Source organism: Pelophylax lessonae (genome assembly GCF_965119305.1).
Source record: "Pelophylax lessonae genome assembly, chromosome: 1".
NCBI lineage: Eukaryota > Metazoa > Chordata > Amphibia > Anura > Ranidae > Pelophylax > Pelophylax lessonae.
The window spans coordinates 158,588,198-158,610,339 of NC_138768.1; the positions used below are offsets into that span (position 1 = coordinate 158,588,198).

At 42.0% G+C, this 22,142-nt stretch overlaps 1 protein-coding gene across 3 annotated transcripts; it reads left to right on the forward strand.

Moving 5' to 3' along the window:
• The first annotated feature begins 2,964 nt into the window (after window positions 1–2,964).
• On the forward strand, window positions 2,965–18,014 carry NR2F1 (nuclear receptor subfamily 2 group F member 1). Of its 3 annotated transcripts, none has more exons than XM_082255964.1 (4): window positions 2,965–4,049; window positions 6,150–6,677; window positions 12,877–13,064; window positions 17,130–18,008. In XM_082255964.1, the coding sequence occupies exons 1-4, from the start codon at window positions 3,623–3,625 to the stop codon at window positions 17,229–17,231; spliced, it is 1,245 nt and encodes a 414-aa protein (XP_082112090.1). In that variant the 5' UTR covers window positions 2,965–3,622; the 3' UTR covers window positions 17,232–18,008. The 3 variants fall into 3 exon arrangements, with proteins under 3 accessions (XP_082112090.1, XP_082112091.1, XP_082112092.1); XM_082255966.1 differs by lacking the exon at window positions 2,965–4,049 and adding an exon at window positions 4,900–5,260 and having other exon boundaries at window positions 17,130–18,014; XM_082255965.1 differs by lacking the exon at window positions 17,130–18,008 and having other exon boundaries at window positions 12,877–13,820.
• The last annotated feature ends 4,128 nt before the right edge of the window (window positions 18,015–22,142 follow it).

A 22,142-nucleotide genomic window follows, 5' to 3' on the forward strand; every position in this document is an offset into this window, starting at 1 on the left:
CCGATCCCTGCAGGCAGCACGGAGCCGGTCATTGTATAGGGATGGCTGTGTAACTTTTCTCCCCGGCACCGCACAGCGCTCTGCCCTCACTCTGCCCCTCTCTGCCCTCACTCTGCCCTCACTCTGCTTCACTCTGCCCTCACTCTGCTTCTGCCCTCACTCTGCCCTCACTCTGCTTAACTCTGCCCTCACTCTGCCTCACTCTACCCTCACTCGGCCTCACTCTGCTTAACTCTATTTTTACTCTGCCCTCACTCTGCCTCACTCTGCCCTCACTCTCTCTCACTCTGCCCTCACTCTGCCTAACTCTGCCTTCACTCTGCCCTCACTCTGCCTCACTCTGCCCTCACTCTGCCTCACTCTGCCCTCACTCTGTCTCACTCTGGCCTCACTCTGCTTAACTCTGCCTTCACTCTGCCCTCACTCTGCTTAACTCTGCCTTCACTCTGCCCTCACTCTGCCTCACTCTGCCCTCACTCTGTCTCACTCTGCCTCACTCTGACCTCACTCTGCCTCACTCTGCTTAACTCTGTCTTCACTCTGTCCTCACTCTGCTTAACTCTGCCTTCACTCTGCCCTCACTCTGCTTCCCTCTGCCCTCACTCTGCTTTACTCTACCCTCAGTCTGCCCTCACTCTGCTTTACTCTGCCCTCACTCTTCTTCTGCCCTCACTCTGCCTCACTCTGCTTCACTCTGCCCTCACTCTGCTTCTGCCCTCACTCTGCCTCACTCTGCTTAACTCTGCCTTCACTCTGCCTCACTCTGCTTCACTCTGCCCTCACTCTGCCCTCACTCTGCATCACTCTGCCCTCACTCTACCCTCACTTGGCCTCACTCTGCTTAACTTTATTTTCACTCTGCCCTCACTCTGCCTCACTCTGCCCTCACTCTGCCTCACTCTGTCTCACTCTGTCTCACTCTGCTTAACTCTGCCTCACTCTGCTTAACTCTGCCTTCACTCTGCCCTCACTCTGCCCTCACTCTGCCCTCACTCTGCTTAACTCTGTCTTCACTCTGTCCTCACTCTGCTTAACTCTGCCCTCACTCTGCCCTCACTCTTCTTAACTCTGCCCTCACTCTGCTTAACTCTGCCTTCACTCTGCCCTCACTCTGCCTCACTCTGCTTAACTCTGTCTTCACTCTGCCCTCACTCTGCTCTCACTCTGCCCTCACTCTGCATCACTCTGCCCTCACTCTGCCTCACTCTGCTTAACTCTGTCTTCACTCTGCTCTCACTCTGCCTCCCTCTGCCCTTAGTCTGCCTCTGTCTGCCCTCACTCTGCTTAACTCTGTCTTCACTCTGCCCTCACTCTGCTCTCACTCTGCTTAACTCTGCCTGACTCTGCTTAACTCTGCTTCACTCTGCCCTCACTCTGCCCTCACTTTGCCCTCACTCTGTGCTCACTTTGCCCTCACTCTGCCCTCATTCTGCCCTCACTCTGTCCTCACTCTGCTCTCACTTTGCCCTCACTCTGCCCTCACTCTGCTCTCACTCTGCCCTCACTCTGCCCTCACTCTGCTCTCACTCTGCCCTCACTCTGCCCTCACTCTGCTCTCACTCTGTCCTCACTCTGTCCTCACTCTGCCCTCACTCTGCCTCACTCTGCTCTCACTCTGCCCTCACTCTGCTCTCACTCTGCTTAACTCTGCCTGACTCTGCTTAACTCTGCTTCACTCTGCCCTCACTCTGCCCTCACTTTGCCCTCACTCTGTGCTCACTTTGCCCTCATTCTGCCCTCACTCTGTCCTCACTCTGCTCTCACTCTGCCCTCACTCTGCCCTCACTCTGCCCTCACTCTGCCCTCACTCTGCTCTCACTCTGCTCTCACTCTGCCCTCACTCTGCCCTCACTCTGCTCTCACTCTGTCCTCACTCTGTCCTCACTCTGCCCTCACTCTGCTCTCACTCTGCTCTCACTCTGCTCTCGCTCTGCCCTCACTCTGCCCTCACTCTGCCCTCACTCTGCCCTCACTCTGCTCTCACTCTGCTCTCACTCTGTCCTCACTCTGCTCTCACTCTGCCCTCACTCTGCCCTCACTCTGCCTCACATTGCCTTACTCTGCCTCACTCTGCCTCAGTCTGCCTTCACTCACAGCACTTTTTATTTCATATTGAAGTTTCCTCCTAATGATAGAATAGTGATCCCCATAGAGGAGCCATAAGCAGCGGCTGAATGAACACAGAGCGTTGTCACCCCTCCCCTCCCCCCTCCCTCCTTCCAGCCATAGGTAACAAGGCAATAGAGAGAGAGAGAGGAGAAAAAGAGGCTGCCTCCATCCGACCAATGGAGTGAGGAGGGGTGGGGCTAACCTTAACCTCCCATCTCTTCTCCCCCCCATCCAGGGCTCTGACCAGTCAGTCGCCTTTGATTATCAGTTGCCAGCAGCCCCTCGCTTGGCTCCTTGACATGAGCTTCCATATAAGGCAGCGATCTCCATAGAAACGTGTCAGTTTCAATAGTAGTGTCAAAGTTCACTATATACAGACATTCGCGCAGATCCCCCTTCGGAAACATTGCTCAGCTAGGCTTCCCGTTTAAACGCATTCATTTTGTTGTGTGTGTGTCTCCTTCTATCCCCGCCATCCTCTCCTCTCCCTCTCTCTCCTCTCTCACCCTCTCCTCTCCTCTCTCTCTCTCTTTATTGCATATTCTATTAGTGTGAGTGTGCTCCTTTTTTTTTTTTTTTACCCCCTTACCTCTTCCACTTGCATTCCACCCAGAGAGATCCTGCAGCCAGCACTGGGCTCCTTCTTATCAATCCAGGAGGGATGATCGCCGCCTCTCCGCACCTCCAGCCTGCACCCGCCGCCGCCTCCGCCGCACCGCACTGACTTTCTGTCCTCCCCGCACACTTGGACTTGACAATAAAAATCCGGAGCTCTTCTCTCTCCACCTGCACCTCGATGATGATCTGACTTCTCCTGCTCTCCTCCTGCTCTCCACCTTCATTTCCTCCCAGGATAGACTCTCACTTTTTTTTTTTTTTTTTGGAATGTTCTTTTCATCACTTTTGCTGACCTTCTTGATGACACATCGAGGCATCCTCTTCTCTACATCATAAAGGAAAAGAGAGAGGAGAGGAGAGGAGAAAAGGACAAAAGGGGGAAGAGTGTGCCACCTCTGGATCATCGGAGCTGAATGGCTCTCCTGCCCTGGATTTGGCCCCCGGACACTTACAATCCCTGATCGGCTCTCCTCTATTTTTTTTTTGTCTTTGCACCCTCCTCTCCCCTGCAGCAGCCCGTGGGGTCAGGAGAATCTGAGGCACATTGGTCCTGCCCCTGGCCGTCCTATATGGGAGATCGGGGCTGCTGATCAGACTGCTGCTCCCTCCTCCAGCCGGCACTGGAGACACAGGGAGAAGAGAAGAGAGGAGAAGAGAGGAGAGGAGAGCCGCCATCGGCACACATCGGACACATTTACTCCTTCTTCTCCTTTTTATTTTACTCCGCTTTTTTTAGGAAGCCAAGGGGGGAAATCCCTGCAAAGCCCATCCAAGGAAACGGCTCCCATCAGCGGCAACCACGGCAGAGACGGCCAGCTTCTTCTTCTCCTCCTCCTCCTCCTCCAAGATCAAGCCCCCCCACGCCTCGCTCTCCAGCACTTTTTGGGCCCGAGATATGGCAATGGTAGTTAGCAGCTGGAGAGATCCGCAGGAGGACGTGGCCGGCGGGGGGAATCCGGGAGGCCCCAATCCGGCCAGGGACCAACAGCAGGCGCCTTCTGCCGCCCCGCACACGCCGCAGACCCCCAGCCAGCCGGGACCCCCTTCTACACCCGGTGCGGCCGGGGACAAGGGGGGGCAGCCGGGTTCAGGCCAGAGCCAGCAGCACATCGAATGCGTGGTGTGCGGGGATAAGTCCAGCGGTAAGCACTACGGTCAGTTCACCTGCGAGGGCTGCAAAAGTTTCTTCAAGAGGAGCGTCCGCAGGAACTTAACCTACACATGTCGTGCCAATAGGAACTGTCCCATAGACCAGCACCATCGGAACCAGTGCCAGTACTGCCGGCTCAAGAAGTGCCTGAAAGTGGGCATGAGGAGGGAAGGTGAATATTTCTTCTCTGCACATGTCTGTGTCTTGCTGCTAGGTGTGCCTGCTTTGCCTGTTCAAATATTGATGCAAATATGGTGCCCCCATTTTTTTTATGCATTGTGATGCTATTAATATTAATAATGGGAGTTCTCCCTGTATGTGTGTGTGTTTTGTCTGTGGATACATGCTGTGGGATGTTGGCTGAGATCTGCTCCTCCACCATAAACACAAACTTCTGGAGCTGACACTCGCTTGGTGACATCAGCCTTGCCCCTTGTTCCAGGCAGCATTTGGCCTTGTCACACTCCATGACATACCCTGGGAGAAGTTTGGCTTGCAGCACTCTGTTATACATGACTTCATTCCTGCTCTGGTGCTATCCATTCTCATGCTGTAAAACGTCCACCCCTCTCTGCACAGCTAAGAATATTTGTATTTTTTTTGTGGTGGTGGAGGGGGGGAATTTACAGCATCATTAATGAGCCATTGAGAAATTCACTCACTGAGATATATTTGTCTCCATTTTTTTTCTTTGACTCAGCATCCTATTTTCAAAACTAAAAATGCCCAATTTTTAATCTAAAAATGACCAAAATTAGATCCATACAAATCTAGATCAGTTTAAATTAGTTCATTTTTTACTAAAAACAGAAATACAGCCTTTCCCACACCTTGTGTGGTGTAATGCAACTTTAAATCACCCCATAACTTTAATAATAGTCATTGAAAGTATAAGGACACCTCCAATATAGAGTGTATTATCTCATTTTATATATATCAATAAAAGTGGGGATCACGGCCATGGAACTGGAAGGATGTCATCATGGATCAGCAAGGATAAAATTATCTGATTTATGGAAGAGGTGACATTAGTACCAAGCTGCCAATTTCTGTGGGAAAAAATGTAAACAGCAAAGTGTGCCATGTTGTGTGTTAAACTTCTTGTTTACATGGCGAGGTAGTTGGCACTTCTGGAGTCAAGCATAAGCTCACATCCAAAAAAAAAAAAAAAAAAAATCAGACTTTGGTCAGCTTTACCAAGTTGAAGCATAAATAAGCTTGCTTACGTTCAGCTCCCGTGTAGTTAATGAATACAGCGTTTTGCATCTAAGCTGTGGGCACTCAGTGTGCCAGCCCTCATAGTATGCTTTGCACACACAGGAAGCATTACTACCTGTATTAATTGGCTGACTGAGGAATTAATTCCCACAATGTTTAACTATTGTAAGTTCTCCTTTTTTTATTATTATTATTATTCTTTAACCACATCCAGACATCCCCAGAGCTCAGCAATGAACTGAATTGCTAAAGTTGCACAACAGCATGTTCCATCAAATGAGCCTTTTATTACATTTCAGATTAGTCTATCAGAAGCAGCATTTATTAGATAAGAGGATCCAGCAATGACACCTATTCAATGCTCCCAGTGTAGAAATATCATAGAGTATTGTTGTGGTGTCAGAATGTATGATCAAGGGTGATTGTGTGTTTGTGGTGTGTTCAAGTGATTATGTATTGATCAGATGGTTGTGTTTTGTGGGGTTTATCAAGTGATTGTGTTGTTGTGTTATGATGAAGTGTTTGTGTTGTTGTGTTATGATTAAGTGATTGTGTTGTTGTGTTATGATGAAGTGGTTGTGTTTTTATTAGGTTATTGTGTTTTGTGTTATGATTAAGTGATTGTGTTTTGTTTTATGATTAAGTGGTTGTGTTTTTGTGGTATAAATAAGTGATTGTAGTGTTATGATCAAGTGATTGTGTTTTTGTGGTATGGCCAAGTGATTGTGTCTTGTGTGTGCTATTAATTGTTGTATTACAATGGTGGAGTGTTCTTGTGCTGTAAAGAGGATGCATGTAATTCACACATATATGTATGTATATATATATATATATATATCTATATATATATATATATATATATGTATATATATATATATATATATATATATATATATATATATATATATATATATATATATGTATGTATATATATATATATATCAGGCAGTGAGTGTGGTCTATGTGAAAGTTGTATATATGTGGTACATGTGCCATTGATGTGATTCCCAGCCCTGGTTGCACATTTCCTCTTCTTTCTCTTTGTTTTTGTCAGCGGTTCAGCGAGGACGAATGCCTCCAACCCAACCGAACCCAGGCCAGTATGCCCTGACGAATGGTGACCCCCTGAACGGCCATTGCTATCTGTCGGGATACATCTCTCTCCTTCTGCGGGCAGAGCCCTACCCCACCTCCCGCTATGGCAGCCAGTGCATGCAACCCAACAACATCATGGGCATTGAGAACATCTGCGAGTTGGCGGCCCGGTTACTGTTCAGTGCTGTGGAATGGGCCAGGAATATTCCTTTTTTCCCCGACCTTCAGATCACTGACCAGGTGTCTCTTCTCCGGCTGACTTGGAGTGAGCTGTTTGTCCTCAATGCAGCCCAGTGCTCCATGCCTCTCCATGTAGCCCCTCTACTGGCCGCCGCTGGCCTCCATGCCTCTCCAATGTCGGCCGACCGAGTGGTGGCCTTTATGGACCACATCCGTATCTTTCAGGAGCAGGTGGAGAAGCTCAAGGCCTTGCACGTAGACTCTGCAGAATACAGCTGCCTCAAAGCCATCGTCCTGTTCACATCAGGTAAGTAGACAGCTTGGGCTGGTGGTGGGACCATTGCACACACACATACACACATACTGTACCCCCCCCCCCCCCCAATCCCATGTTGGCAGCAGTCACATCCCAGCTGGAATGTTTCCCCAGCCATATCTCACCCCCACAAAACAAGGCATTCCTCTGCCATCCCTGGAGATGTGGTGCTCTATAGGATGAAGGGTGCCTGTAATAAGGGCTCCCCTCACCATCTTACCATCCAGCCGGCCATGCATGTTTTATATAAGAAGCTCCAATCCATTAATAGGAAACCTATATGTTTTAAAACACAGATTAACCCCAATATTATTCCCCTTCCACCAGCTTGTGATAGTGTGCTTCAGATCCTTTCTGATCTATAAAGACAGTAGAGGGGGGAAAAAAAATACACCAGCGCAATTTCCAGTTATAAATCATTTTGCTATGGAAACCATACTCCTATTAAATATTTAACAGATTGTCTGAAAATACAGCACATTGAGAGCAGGCACCGACTCCATGTATGCATACATGCACTGAATATTTTTTATTTATTTATTTTATTTTCGCCCAGTAGATTATTATTATTTTTTTTTTAGATTTAAAAAAAGCAATCTCAGAGGTAATCAGGAAGGCAGCCCTTTAAACTGTGTCTATTACAGGAACAAGACATTTTTAATGAGAGATGAATGAAGGCAGCAGCTTGCTAGGCTGCCACATGTAAACAAAGCCTAGGATGGGGGGAAAAAAAGCACGCTGCTATTTGAAATGCATTTAAGATCACCCTTGCTTCGCCTTTAATTATGCCAAGCGATATATTTTTTATTCTATGCAATATTGATTCAGTGATTTCTATAAATGCGAGCTTATTCCGCATATAAATAAGACAGGATCAGCCCCTACACAAAGATGGCAAGGCCCAGCTCCCACAGCAGCCCCCAGCTCCATGGCTGCCATGCATGGGGGATAACATTTACATTACATTAAATGACTCTTAAATGTGCACGATATTGTAATGCACCAAATACCGTATTAATATCGATTTGAACATCAGATAATTTCTTTAGAGAGTGTCATTGCTATGCAGGCTGGTCAGATGCAGCTGTGTACTTTGACTGCCCCCCTTTAACATTCTGTGCAAATGCAGCCATGCAGTTCTGAAGGGAGCCTTTCCATAGAGAGTCACATCCAGAAAGATAATAGAGACGTTTTCAGCATATTGTTTATTATCTTCCCATATAATCTCCTTCCATCAGACAGGGCTGGGGTGGAACACAGACAGTGTACAGTGATAGGAGGCATTGCAGCAGTGTGGGCAATGAAAGTGCTGCTTACAATGTCATCATAAACATTCACTTGTTAATAAGAGTAAGACATAAGGTCTAAAATATAAAATGGGTCAATATTTATAGAAATATATATATATATATATATATATATGGGCTTATTTTTAAGCTAGCTAAGCAAACCTGTGCCTCTTGTTTCACTTCATTTCATGTTATTTTTAAATGCCCCTCATTGTCATTAATACATAAATAATATGTTATTTTACACTAGCCAAGAGAACATGTGCTTGTTTTTTTTTACTAACATTTCAGTTATTTCAAATACCCCTCGATTTAATAATACCCTGACTTAGTAGAGCATTGGTCTTAAATCCCCCTCATTGTCAATAATACATACATACTATGTAATTTTAAGCTAGCCAAGAGAACCTGTGCCTGTTGTATCACTAACATTTCAGTTATTTAAAATATCCCCTCTTTTTATTAATACCCCTCACTAATAGAACATGAGGTCTTAAATGCCCCTCATTGTCAATAATACATACATACTATGTAATTTTAAGCTAGCCAAGAGAACATGTGCCTGTTGTTTCACTAACATTTCAGTTGTTTAAAATGCCCCTCTTTTTATTAATACCCCTTACTAGTAGAACATGGGGTCTTAAATCCCCCTCATTGTCAATAATTCATACATAATATGGTATTTTAAGCTAGCCAAGAGAACCTGTGCCTGTAGTGCCACTAACATTTCAGTTATTTAAAATATCCCCTCTTTTTATTAATACCCCTCACTAATATAACATGAGGTCTTAAATACCCCTCATTGTCAATAATACATACATAATATGGCATTTTAAGCTAGCCAAGAGAACCTGTGCCTGTTGTTTCACTAACATTTCAGTTATTTTAATACCCCTCCTTTTTAATAGTTGAACATGACTTCCTAAATGCCCCCCATTGCCATTAATACATACAAAATATGTTATTTTAAGCTACCCAAGAGAACTTGTGCCTGTTGTTTTACTACATTTCCTGTTATTTAAAATGCCCCTCATTGTCATTAATACATACAAAATATGTCAATTAAAGCAATCCAAGCCTGCTGTTTCACTAAAAATGATGTCACCTAATTGTTGCTTAAATGTCCCTCTTTGCTAAGAATACTCCTGACTGATAGGACATGGGGTCTGTAATACAAAATAGGTCATTTTTAAGCTAGCCAAGCCTACCTGTGCTTGCTATTTAACTAAAAACGATGTTACTTTAAATGGCCCTCTTTGCCCTATGCCTCTGACTAATAGGGAATGGGGTCTGTAGTACAAAATATGTCATTTATAAGCTAGACAAGCAAACCTGTCCCTGCTGTTTCACTAAAATGTTTATTATTATTAATGCCCCTCTTTGATATTAATACCTCTGACTGGCAGGACATGGGGTCTGAATTACAAAATATATCATTTTAAGCTAGTCAAGCAAACCTGTGCTTGTTATTGAACTAAAATTAATTTTACTGCCTTTTTATTAGGAATATATCTGGCTAGTATAGGATATAGATGTCTGAAATACAAGTTGTAAAGAAAATAAGCTAGCCAAGCGAACCTTTGCCTGTTATGGCACTAATATTTTACTTTAAATGCCTTTTTGTAAGGAATACCTCTGGATAGTAGGATATGGGGGTCTGACATACAAATATGTCATTTTTTAAGCTAGCCAGACGAACATGTGCCTGTTATGTCAATAAAATTTATGTTACTTTAAAAATCCTTTATGCTAAATGTGTGTTTGCAACAGGAACAGGTCCTCTTAACGCCCAGCGCAATAAAGCACTACTTTAGTAAATCAGCTCCAATGTCATTTTATATGGAAGATGAAAACAGGGGCATTTCTTTCTGTCACCATTCAGCTCAATCACGAAGATGCCAGATTTACAAGGATTGGGTGCTTTATGCTCTTGAATAATTGAACTTGGATTTACCAGTCAATCCTCGTTGCATTTTTTTTTCTCCCCCTATGTTGAAAATTCTCCTCCCCCCACTCATGCACACTACAACTTTACAGCAAACTTGTTTTGATTGCTAGTCGATTGGGAATTTACTGAGAGATTCCCATCCCCCCCAACAACCCCATCCACTAGGCTCAAGTGATGAAAACGGCATTTTAAAGCATAATTTTAAAAAGGACTTTAGCAAGGTCTAACTATGCAAAGCTGGCACTGAGCTCCCTGTTTGTGGTTTTCACATGGAGTCTCCGGAAAGTAGTTTCAACCTTTTGTACATTGGACTCCATCCAGGGGTTAGGTCATGACCCTTGTTTCCCCTTTAAACGTTATTAATTTATGGAGCTCACATATTGCTTAACCCTTTCTGCACCCATGCTGTGTAAAGGGCTGCAGGGGAAGGGATGCAATAAGAAATCAAGAAATTGAAAGTGATTGCAAGACTGCCATAAAAGAAATGTGCATTAAAATCGTGTTATAATTTTACTGGATCAGAAGGATTTTAGTGGCAGTTGTTACAAATAAGACATCAGTTAGATGTGTTGTCATTGATAATATTCTTCAATTTAAAGTGGAACTTGAATGTAAATTGAACAGTTTCCCCTGGATAGATCAGTCCTCCTGTCTATATCCCCCCCCCCCTCCCCTCCCATGCTGTCTACCTGATTGCACAGTTTATTCAGTTTATTGACATAACTGTTTGCTTAGAGTGTAAAGTTTCTGGGAACTACATGCAGACACATAAAAAGTCTTGCATCGTCGTGATCATGCTAGATTTTAATTCAAACTCTGAAAAAAAAGTGCATTATAATGCTGATAAAGGACTCAGATCACGTCCTGTATTCTAAATACTCTGTGAGATCTAAATGACTATGAATTGAATGTTATAACCCAGGAATCCTATAAGGCTGATAGCTAAGCAAGGAGCCTTAGATCCATGTAGAGGGTAAGCTAGCTGTAAGGATTGGCCTCAGCTCCCCTAGTGCAATGTTCAGGGAATGGATGTGTGCTATACCCAGGACTCAGGCCTTAACAATCTCTCCTTCCTCCCAATAAAATATACATGCATACATTACATCAACACTACAAAACACGTCTGGATCATTACATACATCTGAAGACTGATTAGAGGTTCTGAATCGTCATTTGTTTTATTTGCATTTCTAGCCTTGGGCTAAAAAATAATTATTTAGGGAGTGATCTGCCAAAATAAATTTAATTACATCAAATCTTTTCATCCAGTGCTTTAGCAATATCCAACCGAGATCATCTTTTTCATCATTTTTTTTTTTTTTTTATTCCTTGTTTTTTTTTTCTTTTTCTTTTTTAAGATAACACTAGGCTAACCTTTATCGACTGTGAAGTTTTTATGATGAGTTGTATTTATTTACTTTGCCTGTTATTGGAATGTGTCGCGTGTTATTTCGCTTTTTGCAGAGAAAAGAATGATATATAGCTTACATCAGATCTAACTTTTTATTTTCCAGTTCACACTCTTTGAAACCAATTTGTCACAGTTTCTTGGCTCGATTTATTTTAATTTATTTTAAAATGTCGACTGAGAGGGAGACAAACCACCCTGCCCTCTTGCAGCAAGCCTTATGCTTCTGGCAGTCCTTGGCAATTAATAGGTGAAGCTTTATAGGTGCTGGTATAGTCCTCATTTCCAGAGGTCAGATATAGCTGGTGTATGGGAGGGAGGGGGAATAGGTATATACAGCATGGCTACAACTGCCTGGGCTGGGCTGTAAATAGTTCCTGGCCACAGCTAGCAGGCAACATTCTCTTTATTTTATACCCTTCCTTTATTATATCATTTTACTAGAAAGTGTCAGATGTAAGGCTTTCTCATCCAAGCACTTGATCCCATAGAGAAGCGTGGATTTTATGCCTCCATGTAGCTGGGAAACCTGCAGAGAGGGTTGATTGATTTAAGGGGATCACGTGGTGTGTTTTATAGCCATAAACATTTCATGATTTCCAAATTCAGCATGAAATACATGCTGGCAAACTGGGTGAAGGGGGTGCAGTTAGTGCCTTGAGCTTATACCTATGCCTACATCATACCTTCAACTAAGATGTCCTCTACATCACTATAAGAGAGCAAAACAAACCCAGAGAGCTGTATTTGGGCTACAGAACTGGCTGCATAAGACTAGTACTATTGGGCAAAAGGGGAAAGGGGGGAGGGGGGTAGGACTAATGAATAGGACTGGTCGTTGGTTTATGAGTGTCTGAGTGACTGAGTGTTTCTGGTGTCTAGGGAATACATCACACTGCATTATTCTGATTCTTTATTTATTATACTCTATGACTGTGAACTTGGACAACTGGTATATATACTTATGAACTGGTGTATCACCTATTGCACATTGTAGAGTGAAATAAAATCACTCCTTAAGCCAAAATCCATCTGCAAGTATTTAGTTCTGATTTACTAAAAGAGCTTTTTTTTTTACATGCAGTCAGGTCCAGAGTTTTCTTTTTTTTTTCTCTTATTTTCTATAGTCAATGACTGTGAACTTGGAGAACTGGTATAAATACTTATGAACTGATGTATTATCTATTGCACGTTGTATTTGAAAATTAAAAGCATTTCTTAAGCCAAGATCCATCTGCAAATAATTTGATCTGATTTACTAAAAGAGCAATTTTTACATGCAGTCAGGTCCAGAGTCTTTTTTTGTTCTTTTTCTTTCTTTTTTTTTTTTTTTTTGTTCTTTTTACTTATTTATTTGTATTTTTCTATCAGTGATTAAAATTAACACAGATTGGCATGGCCAGTGTAAAAATTGCTTCTTTAGTACTTCAGCACTTAATCTTAATTTCTTGTGATTTTTTTTAATGATGTGACTACAAAGTCCTTGTACCATACTAACTGTGTGCCCTGTCTGTCTCTCCTCCTCCATGGTGGGCTCCTATGCAGACGCCTGTGGCCTTTCAGATGCTGCTCATATTGAGAGTCTACAGGAAAAGTCCCAATGCGCCCTGGAGGAGTATGTCAGGAGCCAATACCCCAACCAACCGAGCAGGTTCGGCAAACTTCTTCTGAGGCTGCCTTCCCTGCGTACTGTATCCTCCTCAGTCATTGAACAGCTCTTCTTCGTCCGCTTGGTAGGTAAAACCCCTATAGAGACCCTCATCAGAGATATGTTATTATCTGGAAGTAGCTTCAACTGGCCTTATATGTCCATCCAGTGTTCCTAGAGAACAGCCAGAGAGACAATCCCTGCGACAGAACTCTGTGCGAACGACCATGGTGTGGACGTAGACACAATACAGACAAAAAAACTCCTTAGGATGTGAACAATAATGAACTCCGAGTGTTTTGGGGAACACACACAAAAAAAAAATAAAAAATAAAAAAGGACCAAGGGGATCTATGATTAAAATATGCAGACAAGAACCCTAATGGATGCGCTGTGGACTGAGATGGATTTATTATGTACAGGCGACAAAAAAATTACAGACTTGTGATAAATCCTGTGTGTAGTTACACATGCACATAAGCACCACGAACATTTGTTGTTGATTTTGTAATATACTAGTCTTTATTTTCATTTTTTTTTTGTAAAATTGAAAACATTGTATGCGCATAAAGAAAGCAAGGCATAAAATTAGGGGGAAAATAATTCCAAACAATTATAAAAAAAAAACAAAAAAAAACTCGTCCTGTGTCTATGTATCTATATCTGTTTTGTATTTTTTTCTGGTTCCAAACCAGGGTTCCTGTAATTCTCTACTAATAATTTTTTGATATAACCCTTTGCTTCTTATAATGAGTGCGATATATGTTGTCCAAGCTTATGTTCTTCAAGAATTAAAATTGAAGTGAGAATTTAAAAACAAAAATAAAAGACTTTAGCAAAAGATGGTGGTTTATTGCTGGACGGTCATCACCAAAAAAAAATAAAAAATACCCTGATAAATTGATTGGGGTTATGTAATTAGATTGGATAATGGGGGGTGGGGGTTATGGCATGATATTGTAGCTTGCAAAGTTAAGATAAAAAAAAATGCTTTGATGTTTATCTATGATTATAGGATCTATAGGGCCACACCACAAATAATTTGTTATTTCTTTTGGATTGCGCTGATTGCTAATTGTGTGATTCTCGGATTTTGTCGCTGTTTTGACTTTTTTTGTGGGTTTTAATGCGACATATGAGCGCTTTTGTAGGGAAAAAAGAAGGCGAGTGTAATGGATACAGTTATGGGAACGATGAGAATGGTTGAGAAAAGGCTTTTCACAAGCTAACAATGCGCTTCTTAATATGACCCTATTTCTTTTGCTACCTATTTGAGCAATCGTATTATTTGCTGCTCTCCTCTCTCAGTGTAAAGGGTATTCCCAAACTATTAATATAGATATCTTACCCGAGGTTTTTCTCACTGGGTGGTAGAACTATGTATGCCATAGGTCTCATTGTGCTGCGGCTGGCAGGATGGAGAAAGGGAGATCTGTGCATTCCCTTGTTCCCATCCAACACACACACACAATTTTTAATTTAGAAAAAAAAAAATCGCTTCCATAATAGAGCTCCTTTGAAGGTAAAAAACCTTCCCCTATGCTTTCTGGCTCCTGGTGCAGATCTCTGTAACAGCTTTGGGCGCATTAATGTTTTATAGAATGTGAGACAGATCTGTTAGAACACATAGTGCCAAGGGAGCCCTTTCTCAACGTATTAATAACGCTGGATCTTTAAAAATAACACCCGGAAAGGAAGGATTTTCAATCTGACGAGTTATTGGCAATGGTTTTCCTCCTGTCAGCTGCTGTTCAATCTACAAGCTGACTATTTTTTTTTTTTTTAACATTAGAAAATATATGGGTGTCTACACGTTTGTGTTGGAGCTTTTACTGGTACTGTGCTATTGTGCATCTGTTAATCTCTACCACTGCGCCCAAGTAACACTGAAATGTCTGCGACTTTTCAAGCAACCCGGGCCAAACTTGGCAGGTAGATGAAGAAAGTGTGCTGGAAGGATGGAAGGCTGACGTCATGGAGTGGGCTATGGCTGTAGAATAGAGAGATGGCACATCAAAGTATTGTTCAGATTGAGATATAATCTTGGGAGGCCTGTACTGATAGCACCAATACTGAAGTGCAAATTAGGCATTTGTCTCATAAATAGAAAGCCTGCAAATTATTCAGCAAAGGCTGCGTTTTGTCTTTTGATGCTATACAAGTGAGCTTGATATACTGCATGTTGTGCAGGCAGCGACACTTTGTCATTTTCGGCATAGGCTTGGGTCTCTCTCTCTCTCTCTCTCTCTCTCTCTCTCTCTCTCTCTATATATATATATATATATATATATATATATATATATATATAGAGAGAGAGAGAGAGAGAGAGAGAGAGAGAGAGAGAGAGTACATATATATTTAGAGAGAGAGGGGGAGAGAGAGAGGGAGAGAGAGCAAGTCTGTGCACACTCTGTCATGTGCTTGTTCACACACACACACATATATATATATATATTGCTAGCGAATGTAATTTCCAGCATGGGCTTGTGTGACTCTCTCTCCCTCTCTGTCTCTCTGTCTCTCTCTCTATATATATATAAATACAGAGAGAGAACCTGTGAAGTCTTTGCCACATGCTTGTTTGACTATCTATCTATCTATCTATCTATCTATCTATCTATCTATCTATCTATCTATCTATCTATCTATCTATCTATCTATCTATCTATCTATCTACCTATCTATCATAGACAGATAGATAGATAGATAGATAGATAGATAGATAGATAGATAGATAGATAGATAGATAGATAGATAGATAGATAGATAGATTAGATATCTTTCCTTTTTTTTTTTCTTGTCATGTTCAGCATGTGCTAGTGTGACTGACTCTCCTCTCTGGATCTCTGTCTCTCTCTATAGCCTGTGCCAAAATTTTATTTTCAGCTTGGGGCTAAATATATACATATATAAATATATATATATATATATATATATATATATATATATATATATATATATATAGCCTGTGCCATAGTATATAGCTGCTATCTTGTAAGTCTCTATTTCCCGTTATACTCATAATATAGCCTGTGCCTCTGTTCTCATCCCTATGCCCATGCCTATGCTTTAAGTCCCCATACCCCCTCAGCATTCATTGTATAGATTGTGCATTGTATATTATTGCACATAGGTTATTCTATAAGTCCCCGTACCCCCTCAGCACTTATTATATAGATTGTGCCATTGCATATAGGTTATTCTATAAGTTCCCATACCCCCTCAGCATTTATTATATAGATTGTCCCATTGTATATTATTGCACATAGGTTATTCTATAAGTCCCCATGCCCCTTCAGCATTTATTATATAGATTGTGCCATTGTATATAGGTTATTCTATAAGTCCCCATACCCCCTCAGCATTTATTATATAGATTGTGCCATTGTATATTATTGCACATAGGTTATTCTATAAGTCCCCATACCCCTTCAGCACTTATTATATAGATTGTGCCATTGCACATAGGTTATTCTATAAGTCCCCATACCCCTTCAGCATTTATTATATAGATTGAGCCATTGTATATAGGCTATTCTATAAGTCCCCATACCCCCTCAGCATTTATTACATAGATTGTGCCATTGTATATTATTGTATATAGGTTATTCTATAAGTCCCCATACTCCCTGAGGATTTATTATATAGATTGTGCTATTGTATAATATTGTATATAGGTTAGTCTATAAGTCCCCATACTCCCTCAGGATTTAATATATGGATTGTGCCATTGTATATAGGTTAGTCTATAAGTCCCCATACTCCCTCATGATTTAATATATGGATTGTGCCATTGTATATTATTGTATATAGGTTAGTCTATAAGTGCCCATACGCCCATGATACTCAGCCTTCATTATACAGTGCACTTTTCTTACTCTTCTACAACTTCCCTGTTGTTTGTGTGTCGCTATCTATCTATTTCTCAGAAGGCGTATAATCACGTCTGTTTGATGTTACATTCTGAGTTCCTTTCCCAACTATTGTAGCTCTTTCATTTATGATCCTTTATTATTGTGTTGGTGTTATCCTTGCTCATTTATTCCAGCAATTTTAATTTGTTTCTACCACGTATAATCCTGTCAATACTGTAGTATGGTATTTATTTATTTGTAATTTTTTTTTTTTCCTATTTCATTTTTTAACCTAGGCCACTGAGCTGCCAATAGTGAGCTGGTTTGTGTCTTCCAGCGGCTCTAATCCATATTCAGATGCTGATTCTTTCCCCACTATGGTGTATGACGATTATTGATGGCCTGTTCTGCTCCCCCAGTACCAGCCAACCCACTCCAGATAAATATTTAGCAGTACTCGTGCAAATTGGAAGGTTACCCAGCTGATTCAGGGATTTACTTCCCCAGCCTCCTCTGGACGCTTGGATTATATTCTGACTTTGATAAATAGGGCAATTTCAAAGCTGTCCATGCTGAAACCTCACGGAAATGTGTCAAAGCTCCGCCGCCCGTGATGTGGGGAGACACACGGCTCCGATCTCCCTATGCACAATGCAAAATGACTTTTATCCGTCATTAAACATTCTCTACGTATGTCTGTGGCCTTTATTATTAACCCACTTCCCTTACAGGTGTGCTGCGGCAGGCGTTGTCACCTGCTGAAGAATGTGTCGCACGTGTATACCAGCATTGTGCGCCAATATGGCGCTCTAGTCACTGCATTAGCTCAAATCTATGTAACTGCTGTGGGTAAATTATACGTTGCAATGTCAGGCTGACATTACTGTATGTTTTCTGCTAAATGTTCCAGTTATTCATATCTTGTACAAACAACCTTTCATTTTTAGGGCAGTGTAAAAGGGGGGCTGAGATGTTCTCCATTTTAATCATCAAAGGAACGAATGTCATTCGTGGGAATGTAAAATTATAGCTGGAGTGTTTTTTTTTTACCCCCCTTCTGTATTCTTTTTGGTAAATATGGGAACAGTACTTGGGAATCTGCCAACTGGTGTAGCGAATTGATGTGAGTGGGGATTTGTGGCGTCAAGCACCAGCCTTGTCTGGTTTGAACTGAGTGTCATACTTAAAGCGGTATTAAACCCAAAAACAAAAATGGATTTAACTGCATCTCAACAATCCTAAGATGTGGTGACTGCATTCAGTTTTTTTTCCCTATATTTTTAGCTGGGGATCCTGCCAGTAAGTCTGTTATTTTTCATCTTCCTTTAACAGACCATGTTGTCCAGCAAAAGTGGCAATTAGAGGGTTGAGACAAACCATTTAACACTGACAGGGGTACTTACAGTGATCAGCTTTTATTCATTTATGTAAAACGTAAATCCTAAAAGCAAAAAAAAAAAAAAATACTATTACAGTAACTGCTTAAAAAGTGTTAGCTGGAGTTTAGCTTCAATGCTTGTCAAGTCAATCTAAATGTGCTAGTACGTCTAACATTACCCTCTCCCCAGATTGAGCATGCTGCTGCTGAAAGGTGGCTCATTTGCTCCTCCATAGAGTTGAGACACGCTACACAGAAATTGTATTATAGGCCGATCACCAGGTGAAAATAAAGGGCAAAAAAAAAAAACTAAAAAAAAAAAAAGCCCCAATAAGGATTAATAATAATAATAATAATACATAATTAATGCATTAAGGATCTTTAACCTACAAGATATTATTTTTTTTGACAAAGGAGAGACACTTTATACAGCTTTAAGATAAATTTTTTTGGAGGGGGAGATGTTGTTTTATATATATATATATATACATATACATATATATATATATAAAACTGGGGTTTGCAAAATCTGTCACAGCTCTGCCTAGAAACCAATCAGCTTCCAGCTTTTAGCCCTCGTTATCATTGAGCGCGGCTTTGAAATCGCATGACTTCATCTGAACTCACACAATTTCAAAATCGCATTTCAGTCCAACTTTTGGGGCGACTTGAAAGACATCTGTACAGGTTCATGCACAGATGTCCATTGTAGTCATCCCTGAAGTCGACAAAAGTAGCACTTTTGGAAATCGGTGCGGCGCTGCGAAGTCGGTGTCCAACCGATTGGGACAGCGCCATTACTGGCGATAGGATGCGATTTTACATGAGATTTGTCCTGTCAAATTGCGCCAATGTGAATTGGTTTATTGCCAAGGCTTAATTGAAGAAGCTGAAGTTAGAAGCTGATTGGCTACCATGCACAGCTGCAGCAAGTTTTGCAATCTCCAATTTTTGTAAACTAACCCCATTATTATTATACAGGATTTATATAGTGCCAACAGTTTGCAGCACTTTACAACATGAGGGCAGACAGTACAGTTACAAAACAATTTAATACAGGAGGAAGCAGAGGGCCCTGCTCCTAGAGCTTACAATCTAGGATAATTAAATGACGATTTCCAGTATGGAGGAAGCAGTGTAGACATGAATGCTGTGCATTAGTAAAGTGCTGGATATTGTTTGATCACAATGCACACTGGCTTAAAAATCCCTGCTTCAAAGAAGTTTTGCGTTTTGCCTGTAGAAGCAGCTCAATGTTATCCTATGTGTCCATGCACATGAGGACGATTACTTTAAGCTCAACATTTAGAGGCAGAAAAAAACCTTCTGGTTTGCTTTTCTGATTGGAGCTTTCTGGGGAAAAAAAAAAAACTCCAAACTTTTTTTCTCCAAAAACTTAGGCTAAGTTCACATGTAGGCGTTTTGGGGCGTTTTATGCTCTAGGATCAAAAAACGCCCCCAACAAGACAAATACTATAAATTTCAATGGCCCCTGTTCACATCTGAGCGTTTTGATGTTTTAAGCAAAACGCCCAACGCTCAAAAAAGTACATGAGCTTCTTTTTGGGCAGATTACAAGCGTTTTTATTTTTTTCCATTGGTCACTTGTCAACCTAAAAACGCCTGTAATTAGGAACGCCAAGATGTGAACGTAGCCTTACGTTCTATATGCTAAGGGAACTGGCGTTTAAGTCCAGTGTGTATGGAGCCTTTGAACAAACTTCCTAAACTTCCCTGCAACAAGCTTGTATCCATTTTTTTCCATGAGCGCTGACTATTTGTGTGTAACTGCCATTTGTAAACCCAATCCTAAAGTCTTTGAAGGTTTTGTCTGAATTTCCCCTTCTGGTCAGTGACCCCCCCAGACATACCGAACTTGCTTATATCATGACACTGATGTACAATCCTCCTCTCCAAAGGTCAAGTAGAGATTTATTTTCTGCATTTCCTGATCATGACGACTAATATGAATTGCACAAGATCTTGCGGCTTGCCCCCCCCCCCCCCCCTATGATGATCCTGGCTAATAGACTGTAATGTAACACGTGGTTTAGGAGGGTGGGGGGTGTCTTGTGGGCCCTAATAAAAATCTTGTTAAACTCTTTGCTCAGGGTACATGGCGTCACCAGGCCCTTTTACTTAGGAAGCCAAACAGTTTTATTGGTAAATGAGTTAAAGTGCCATTTCCCTGTGTCGTGGTCCATTCATCAAGCCACAAGTCCAGGCTCTCTAACATGAAACTATTTGTTTGCTTACACAACCAGCTGGGTGCAATTTCACGTCTGAGATATCTATCTGAAAGCCTCCCTCATTTATTATCCCTACTTGTCAGGAAATCTGCTCCCCTAACTTTTCCCTTTCTCTCCATCAGGATGGCCTGGGCTCCTTACCTCTTAACCCTTTCCCTCCCAGCAAGTCAACACTAATGGAGTGTCCCTTCTTTTCTTTGTCACTATTATGTCCCCCCTATAGGTTCATATCATGCACAGCAACCAGTCGTCCACGACCCATAACAAAGACATGAGAATGAGTGTGAATATGTTGTATGTTCAATGCTTGTAGCAGTTGTGAGCAGGAGATGGAACATGCTGTATTCTTATCAGCAAGCAATGCAATGGGTCTGCTTGTTAATCCAAATCATTTCCTGGGAATGACTAAATGATTTTGCTGGGCATTGGTGTGGCTCTGTGCTAATATAGATATGATAGGGAAGTGTGGAGGATTTTCACCTTGCTGACAGCACAATCACTGGATGATGGCTGTGTAATAGTCTATATGCATCCCCTTGTTTGCACAAACCTCTTGTGGATCAGATCCAGAAGTAAAGAGTCAAACATTTCTCCAGCTTGGGAAGATGGCAGGGGGGGTTAAGGGTGAGGATGAGGGGAGGGGGGGGGCTCTTTAAGACAAACCAGGCTTCTAGCTCTGAGTGATCCTTAGTGTTGATTTAAGAAGACATTTGCTGTGTATAACGTTTAAGACTGATAATATCACTGCTCGGTCAGGTACATGAAGGACTGGCAAAATCGTGGGGTCAGTTATTGATCCCCCTGCTTTCAGGAGGAGGAGGAGGAGGGGGGGGGGGGAGTGGGATGTAAGTCAGTCATGTGGGGGAGGGGAATAAGGGGAAAGGGAGAGACAGAGACAAGAGAGATGCAGTCTTCTCCAGCCCTGCAAAGAATCATTAGCATTCTCTGTCAATGGACCTACACTGACAACTAACAGAGATATCCAGCTCACCACTAGGCCTGGCCTGCCTTTGTCTTCAGAGCCACAGATTTATCTGCCACTGCTGGAAAGTGATGTATACTCTTAGCCCAACTGAAGATGTGAAAAGCACACTTTACACATGTGCCAGAGGATTCCATATATGTGCCAGGGGGTGCCACTTATCGGTCAGGGATTTTACATATATGCCAAAGGGTTCCATATATGTGCCAGGAACTCTACATATGTGCCAGAGGATTCCATATATGTGCCAGGGGGTGCCACTTATCTGTCAGGGATTTTACATATATGCCAAAGGGTTCCATGTATGTGCCAGGAATTCTACATATGTGCCAGAGGATTCCATATATGTGCCAGGGGGTGCCACTTATCGGTCAGTGATTTTACATATGTGCCAAAGGGTTCCATATATGTGCCAGGAATTCTACATATGTGCCAGAGGATTCCATATATGTGCCAGGGGGTGCCACTTATCTGTCAGGGATTTTACATATGTGCCAAAGGGTTCCATATATGTGCCCGGGGGTGCCACTTATTTGTCACAGATTTACATATGTGCCAAAGGATTCCATATATGTGCCAGGGGGTTCTACATATGTCACAGGGGGTTGTGATAATGTATCAGGGCTTCTACATATGTACCAGAGGATTCCATATATGTGCCAGGGGTGCCACTTATGTGCCAGAGATTCTACATATGTGG

Bases quoted from the DNA above. Each gene is read 5' to 3' on its own strand.
- NR2F1 (XM_082255964.1), top strand. From the start codon at position 3,623: ATGGCAATGGTAGTTAGCAGCTGGAGAGATCCGCAGGAGGACGTGGCC. The intron at 4,050-6,149 runs GTGAATATTTCT...TGTTTTTGTCAG, and splicing joins AGTGGGCATGAGGAGGGAAG to CGGTTCAGCGAGGACGAATG. The intron at 6,678-12,876 runs GTAAGTAGACAG...GCTCCTATGCAG, and splicing joins CATCGTCCTGTTCACATCAG to ACGCCTGTGGCCTTTCAGAT.